This window comes from Conger conger, chromosome 1, assembly GCF_963514075.1.
Source record: "Conger conger chromosome 1, fConCon1.1, whole genome shotgun sequence".
Classification (NCBI taxonomy): domain Eukaryota; kingdom Metazoa; phylum Chordata; class Actinopteri; order Anguilliformes; family Congridae; genus Conger; species Conger conger.
In genome coordinates, this window is record NC_083760.1 from 54,646,756 (window position 1) to 54,655,431 (window position 8,676).

Sequence of the window (8,676 nt, forward strand, 5' to 3'; positions counted from 1 at the left end):
TTTTACCCCTCTGCCTTTCTCTCCTTAGAAATGGCTTTCTCCTTCTCACCTATAAATAGGTGTTGTTGCATATCATCTGATTACCATTCTTGCTGGAGTCCATCATCCCCTCCCACTAGTACAGTACTTTGTTTTATGCAACCTCTCAACACTCTCTCTTAGTGCAGATTTTCACACATATCTATGCATTTCTCTGTGGTCTAGAGAGCTGCTGTGCACTTTTAATAAAATAGATAAAATAAATAATGCTCTGATATCACTATTCATTCCCAAACATTGGGGGGATATCCAGGAAATGTTCAATCTTCACCCTCCCCTCCCCACTCCTAAGTACCTGGGAGTTGTTATTTTGAATATAAGTTCATGATTAAGCAACTACTTGAAAAGTCCATGTTTTTGTCTCTGATTTGAATGAGGTTCCATGCACAACGTGATGTAGAGGGGAATGTATTACGCAAGCAGTGCATGTTTTCACTTCAATTCATCTGATTGACACGTTTGTCTCAAACTGGAACACTGCTAATGGAGACAAATAAACATAACAAAATAACTAACGTGTTACCATTTGTCACTACTGTGATAATGCCATCATGCACATAATAGTGTAACTTATTAAAACTCTTCTGGCCAGTATGCTTAAATTAAATTGCTGAATGGAATTAGAATCTGTACCAGTATTTGTCTGGCCATATGGACTAACACTGATGCTGTTTTGTTTCACATTATAGTACAAATGCAAGCTGCAGCCAAATGTCCACATTCATTGAAGAGGTAGATGAGCAAAGAAATCAACTTATGATGAGAAAATGTCAATGTAAATTTGAGTTTTATGCCAAAAATATCAACTTGCTTACTTTATTATTAAGCAGATAACATGAGTAAAGAGTTACTGAGTCCCTGTATAGCTTTGCTTTTGGGTTTGGCTCGTTGAAAATGATGATGAATGATAATAACAAAGGTGAATAATTGGTTACATTTTGAGCATGACATTTTTACTTACTTTAAAATATCAGCAACATATCAAATGTGTACACTCTCTGCTGCATGTTGCCTCATGATATTGGCCATAACCTTAGCAATGGGTCAATACCAGTAAGTTTGTTTGAAGATATTCTTGGCTGACATCGATACGACCTCGATATTATCATGCAGCCCTACGTGTACTGCATTGGTTTCACAGTATTTATAAACAGATTTGACCTTGTAATCAAAGACTCAGATCAAAGCTGGATGGAAAGTTTTATATTCATTGTCTTCAAACTTAATTTAATTTTGATGCAGAAAAAAGGCTTAAAAAAACATGGCTTAAGAACTGCAAATAGATGTTTTCCATGTAATGAAATGCTTCCTTTCCTTCAGAGCTGAAACAATTGAATGGAATCCAAGTGTTGTTCGGTTGTGTAAGAAACCCCAGGGGAAGTATTTTGTTCAACTTGCCAAGCGTTGGTAAATCAGCTATGGGCCACTGACCAGCTGTACATTTGGGATATCTAACTAAATTCTTTCTCTGGGGTTCACGTTATAATAGCTATAGGCTCGTTTTGGTGTTCAGATTAACGACAATTAAGTGACAATTAAATCAGTTAAACTACTAAATTAACTTTCTTTCAGAAAACAGCCCTTGTTTACAAGATGCCAGAACATTTCCTAAAACAACAGAAAGGAAGCAATGATGTAAGAAATAGAGTATTATGTCAACATACATTTTCCATGGTGAAACATACAGTACCTACTTCTCTAGCTCTAGCAAAGGTATGGGCTGACTGACAGAATACTTATTAGACTCAACAAATGGTCAATGCTGTGCTCTTAACACTGAAATTTCTGTCTCCCAGTCCTTGAAGATAAAAAGTAATTTGATTGATCTTCTGAAAATGTACCACATTCACTTATGTGGCAATGGATTTTCTGCACTGTAATGTACCACTGATACTATTGATACTAAACAGAACCTTCTGCTGTAAAGCAGAGGACAAAAGGTCTTTAGGAGCTGAGTATCAGGTACGTCTATAATCACTGTTCACGGCAGCAGCAACAACCTCCCATTGGAAGCAATGGCACAACATTTTACTGTGCAGTTTTGTCTTACTGGCTGGTTCCAGTGTTCTTCACATTGTGTAGGCCCCAGGTCTGTTCACTGGGAGGCTGAAATGGCACATGCAATTCTGGCAACTAATTACTAATGCTCATAATCTTAAAATATAATAAATACTCCATAAATTATATAACACTAATAGTAATTCTACTATTGAGAAACACCTGTTTCTGAATCACTGTAAGATGTAAGGCTAACCAACATTTTCATTGAGTGGATTTTGGTGAAACACTACAATCATTTGCTTAATGATCTGCAGTGCAGGCTCCATCTTGAGTTTTAGATTTATATGTGTTCTGTATATCTACGCATGACGCACCCTTTTTGTGTGGTCTCTGACAGTGATGCACTGGTGTTTCCCAGTGTCTTTGATTATTGCTGATCCCCTCATTCCAACAGCACTCTCTCCACTTTGAGGGGCTATGGGGTTCCCATGAGCAGGTAAAAGGTGAGCGCTACAATGAGCAGCAGGCAGAAGGGGGAGGAGAAAGTCTGGTAGGCGGTGGAGGGCATGAAGATGTCTTCATACTTATAGATGCTGATCATGTGATCGGAGACTGGGGGCGAGTCAATGTCGTGCCGGGTGATGGATCCTGTTTGAAGCAGCAGGAGAGAAGTATCGGTTGGTCAGTATCTTCATCAACAAAACATTTTGTCGATTAACTTTTTAGAAGCCTTTGCAACAGGTCTCACAGTCTAGGTCACTCTTTCTATTGTGTCTCTGCCACTTTGGTTGTATTACTATTTGAACAGGATAGCATTTGAATCTGCAGTTTGGTGAAAACTGGTTTGTTTCTGTCTTAGAGATCCCTGTTCACAGAAAATGTCGGATATATGCATTATGGTTTCTGAAAGCTCAAAATCTATCTGTACTTTGGATCCCCAGAACTTTTCCCCATGCAAAAATAGTCATTCAATTGTCGGCATATGTATTGGAAGAATGTTTGTGTGTGTCTCAACAGCATTGCTTCCTGTTCGGTGGAACCTGTGAAATACTCTCAAAGAGTGCAAACCCCACGTTCTGGTCCTCTTGCTCAGCTCAATCGCACCAGGCAAGTTCAATCGAGCACACAAAAGTATTTGAGCCAGATATAGAGAGAATACAGGTGATGTGAGAGCACAATACAACTGCCAATTCCAAAATAGGAGAAAGAGGTCCATGATCTGACCCTCAGGGGTCCTAAAACCCATGCTGGTGTGGACTCTCACCTTGGATGGCGGGGCCCCATGCGAACAGGTAGTACCAGCTCAGGTGCAGGTCCACCAGCGTCTCCTCTCTAGGCACATAGAGCGGCCGCTTGAAGCGACAGGTCACCCGATTGTTCTCGAAGATGCCCTCCTCGTCACGGGCCGGGTTCCTCTTGATCTCCTTGGCCCACTGGCCCACGTTGTAGAAGTGGTGTATTCGAACTCGCCCATTGTCATCATGGACACAGCCCATGACATCATCCCCTCCCTGGATGGAGGACGAGAAAGACACTGAGAATTCCAGGCTGAAAGTTTTAGTACTTGGACCACTACCTGCAAATAACATGAATAGAAATGCAGCAATGACTTGGGTCTAGCATCTCATTTTCACAAACGTTAAATAGTGCATCAACATCAAAATAAAGCCCTATGTGTGTAAATCAGGGCTCTCTGACCCTGTTCCCTGAGATTACATTACATTAATGGTATTTGACAGACGCCCTTATCCAGAGCAACGTACAGTTGATTAGACTAAGCAGGAGACAATCCTCCCCTGGAGCAATGCAGGGTTAAGGGCCTTGCTCAAGGACCCAACGGCTGTGCGGATCTTATTGTGGCTACACCGGGATGGGGGACCACTGAACTTGCGGGTCCCAGTCACATACACATGACACCCAGCTCAAATTCTGGCATATGACCAAAATCATTTTGCCCCCTGGTAGCCCCCTCACCATCTTCTTGTCTGAGGAGAACCCCACGGCCACCCATCCATCAGTGTCCGCACTCATTTCGTACTCCACGTCAGCACCAATCCTGCGATAGCTGAGGAAGTAGTCGCACGTCTCCGCATCGCAGCCTGGCTTCCCATACCTGGAAAAGGGAAGCGCATGTGCCACGTTGAGCCTCTGTTCCCCATAATCCCCTCAGTGCCCTGGTTCCCCTCCCCAGCAGCACCCCAGCAGCACCCCAGCATGCAAACAAGCAGAATGCCACACACCTTATGTGTTACACAGCGTTATGTTTGTCTGTCGTGATTATGTGGAACTGTTGACACATGTAACGCAGGACAAATGTGTATGGTTTGGATCATGGCCATTTCCTTTTTTCTCCAAACTTTCCTCTTTCCATCACTCTGGTACAAGTTAATCTTTGTCTCACCTGTCCACAAGACTCAAGGCGCTTTTTAGCAAACCGTAATCTTGCCTTTCTGTTCTTCAGGCTTATCAGTGGTTTACATCTTGTAGTGCACCCTCTGTTGGTGTAGTCTTCTACATATGGTAGACATAATTGAGTTCACCAGTTGTTTTTGTTCATGTTAATAATGAACCAAACTGTTGACTTTGGCATGCTTACAGTTTTTGCAATGTTCCTGATTCTGAGCAGCCAGCTTAATTTGCATTGACACTGCTGTCTTCCTCGTGTTGTCATACAACAACAACAATCTCCAAAGGCAATCGCAAAGTCTAGAATCAAGATTATACATCAGCAGCACTCTTCTGCATTCACTAACGACACAAATTAATACAGCTGAACACAACACATCTGTGAAGCCAATTCAAGAAATATTTGTAGTACCTTAAAATGGGGACCTGTCATTTCTGAACAGTTCATCTGCTATGGATGAAAATACCCTCAAATTAAAGTTGACAGTCTGCATTTAATTCATTATCTTTGTATTCTTTCAAACTCAAAGTGCTAGAGTACAAAACCAAAATAACAAAAAAATTTGTCACATTATGGTGCTCACTGTACATGTATTATATACTAAATGTCTATTGGCCAATGGATATTTTCCTATTACCAAGAAATCAGCCAATTATCCTGTATTTGCACCATGCTCTCTATGAGAAACTGCATCTATTCCTTGCAATTCATCATGGGAAAACACATTTACATTAGTGATAGTTATTATATTGGTAGCTTTTTTAGCTACCAATTACGTAAAGCATTAGGTAGCATTGTTTTAGGATTGAATAAAATCACTATTATTTTGTGATATTTTGACAGATCTATAGTAGTTTGGTCCTTTAAATGTCTTTAGTGTCCTCTGCAAGTAGTTAGTCTGCTGTCAGTCACATAATGGGATTGTGCTCTGGGATTGCAGCCAATAAAACGCCAAGACTTCTCTTGATTTACAATACAGTAAATAATGACTTGCTGTCACGCTACAAAGCACATCTGTCTCCAAGACATGTCTGTCTGCAGCTAACTCATGAGACCGTGTTCTTCAGGCTGACTTACAGAGCTAACACTGACCATTTCAACAGCTTTATATTTACTGATGAAACTCATGTTAAGAATAGACCTTCATCAAGGGTACAGCAGCAGTACTCCTCCAAGAAAAATTGGGCATTCAAACAGCACTCTTTAAACCACAGCAACAGAGTAATGTGACATAAAATCCTTAGTCAATAAAACACAAATGCCTGGTAACATCATCATGCATTAGAGGAGGCTTATGTGGGTGCAATGAGTGGAGTTAAATACTGCAAACACATTCTGCCGTGCAATATCATGTGTGGCAGTCATGGAAAAACTACTGTGATAAGTCTAATAGTTACACACGATAGAGCCAGACAGTTCTTCTGTTTTGTTTGCTTCAGTGGTGATGCAGGAAGGACCCCTGCAGCAGATGATTTGCCAGTAGTGCATGCACATCTTGGACACATCTGGGACAATGTGACTCAAGTTATAGGGGATGTCTGTGAAGCAGCCCAGAATATCAGCGCTTAGACACTGCATTTAGAAAGACTGTGTAGAAAAGACAACCCGGACATTTCTCACTTAGTGCCACCGATGGTCACTGTGAACCATCTTCTGTGAACCATCTTCAAAATTGACACTAACATGAGGAACAATGTAATGTATGTCCAAGTAAAAAAAAAAAAAAAATTAACTCATTTTAGAGCAATATTTTTTTTTAATTTAAAATTGTGAAGTGATATTAAAGAACTGCTACGGCTATGGAACTGCTATAATAGCTTTTTTTTTTTTATAATTCCTTTTAGTTATAATTAAATCTAATTGACATTTGAAAAGTTTCAATCTTTTTAATCTTTAAATCCTCCTGAACATTTTCAGTTGAAGTATTTGAAAAATAACTCCAGAGAAACTAATTACACAGACACATAAAAACATGTCACATTTTTTATCCTTACAGGACACCTTATATCTTACCTGATGCAACCCTTGGTTATTCCACAGTCACTCACTTTGATTTTGGCAAATGGGTCTACAGGAGGGGCAGTAGGGAAGGGATAACCTGAAAAAACAAGATCTGTCAACAAAGCACATCCCCATGGGAGTGATATCCAGTTGGTACAGAATACAGGACTACATGACGGGGGATGGGGGTTATCTGGCAGTACATTATCTCAGAAAACTGGTGGTGGATCTCACAGCTAATGGATTGTTTAACTGTTGTTTATTATCTCAGTGTAAACTATGAGGTCAATTATTTTTATGGTAAATTTGGTCACAGCACATTCCACAAGCTCAAGCTAAGGTTTGAGTTGGGTAAATGTCTTTAGCAGACTGCATGGTGAAAAAACAGAGGTATAATTGGTTAAAGCTGACCAGGGTTACTGCTGCATAGGTTTTTCCCAAATTCACGGCAGGTACATGCAGGCTAGATGTCATCACTGGGAGATACGTGCCTCTCTTCTGTTGGTCTGTACCTGGTGACTTGTATGCTATTCAGTTTGTTGTGTAAGAACTGCCACAAGCCAGTGTTTAAATGAGACTACAAACTTCACCTTGTGTGTGTGCAGGTGGTAGGCTATAGCAGTTACCCAAGAGCCGCAATGTGCTATTCAACATTTTTCCTCCCAAAAAAAGGACTTAACATGGCATCACTCTAGGACTGCAACTGCTGTGATGGGCACCAGCACCACATTTTATCTTCCCGCAGCCTCAGTCAGTCAGTCAGTCACAGTCACAAATGGGAATAGAAACACGGTTATAGACCTTAACGCCCAATGCACTACACGGTGTATTGTGCGTGTAATTGAACCCAGACTAATGTACTCGAGTACACTGAATGTCCTTAGTAATAAGGTTAAATTAGTTATTCCATATTCTGCACAATTCTTGGGACAAGAACATTGTAATAGGCCTATGTGGCACGTGTGCATTGCGATTAAAATGCTTGCATTCATTAATCGAGCACTCGATCACGTATTAAAACGTTGCGCAGCCAAACTCCAAAAGCTATGTGGCGATGGACACTGTTGGCTACTGCGTAGGAGTAACTGCTGAACGGGTAGTCGTCGATGTCAAGCAGCCGGTTGCTGGCCAGGGTGCTGACAAAAGGCTGCGCAAAACATAACAACTATCATTCTGAATGGGAGTGCGACACATAAATAACACAAACAAATGAAGTCGTGAAAAACTATAAAAATGAAAAGGTAGGGTAATTTATTAAGAGTAGGCTACTGTACCAATCGCTAAACATAATTCAAGGAGAGATGCAGTGCCGTGTAATTTCCTAGCCTTTTCTTTGAACTGCAACGAGAATCACAGACACATAGGCTGCTGACATCAACATAGAACCAGTATAGGCGAAATAACTACATCCTTTTTATTAGGTATTACATTGTCACTGTAAATAAAAAGACGAAATTGGCTACGCAGTTTCTCTTTACTGTCGAACCTAACTAAGCATTCATGAGATCAAACTGAATATTGTTCGGATTAATCAAGCTTACCCTCATCTGTGAGATATCTTGACTCTAGGAATTCTGAGGCAAATGTACTGTATGAATCCTGGTGGGTCTCTTTATGACCGGGCTCCCCGTGGTCTCCATGGCCGCCCCGCGCAGCGTTGTCATCGGTGGGGCTGGAAACAACTCGCCAACAGCCCGGGTTTAACAGGAGAAGCAGCTGCGGTAGCTTCGACAATGATAACATGGCAAACATGCCAGGATGCGCGTGTGACGAGAAAATTGTCTATATTTTTTTAGAAAGATCCAACAATTGTATTAACGGTCGCATTTGATTATCTCTGCAAGGCATCACTTCATTGGTAGATTATATTAGGCATAAACCGCCCGGTAAATGTAAACAGCTCATTTAGCACTAGTGAGCTTATTCACACCAAAATGCAATATGAGGGCTGCGTGAGGGGGTCAGAGACACCGAATCCATTCAGACGAATGCGGTTAAACCAATCTGGAATTAGAGGGATTTGTGACAGGACCCATTTGTTTTCGGTCAGCTCTTAATCTTCGTGGGAATCTAGCGACAAGCCCGCTTTTTATTTAACAACATCTATTTATGCCAATTACGGGATGATCTCAGTTGTAGCGGTGCCGTTTCCTTTGTAAATAAATCCGTGTCAAACATTGGTTTCGTCCTTTCCCTCTCCTTGTGTCGTAGTGTAGCGGTACTCGTAT

The 8,676-nt window shown here is 41.0% G+C and overlaps 1 protein-coding gene across 1 annotated transcript; it reads right to left on the reverse strand.

The window, feature by feature from the left end:
* Window positions 1–825: 825 nt before the first annotated feature.
* On the reverse strand, window positions 826–8,371 carry LOC133139360 (DOMON domain-containing protein FRRS1L). The gene is made up of 5 exons (XM_061258842.1): window positions 7,990–8,371; window positions 6,461–6,545; window positions 4,015–4,153; window positions 3,305–3,551; window positions 826–2,688 (listed from the first exon to the last, which is right to left on the reverse strand). The coding sequence occupies exons 1-5, from the start codon at window positions 8,198–8,200 to the stop codon at window positions 2,516–2,518; spliced, it is 855 nt and encodes a 284-aa protein (XP_061114826.1). The 5' UTR covers window positions 8,201–8,371; the 3' UTR covers window positions 826–2,515.
* Between the last annotated feature and the right edge of the window lie 305 nt (window positions 8,372–8,676).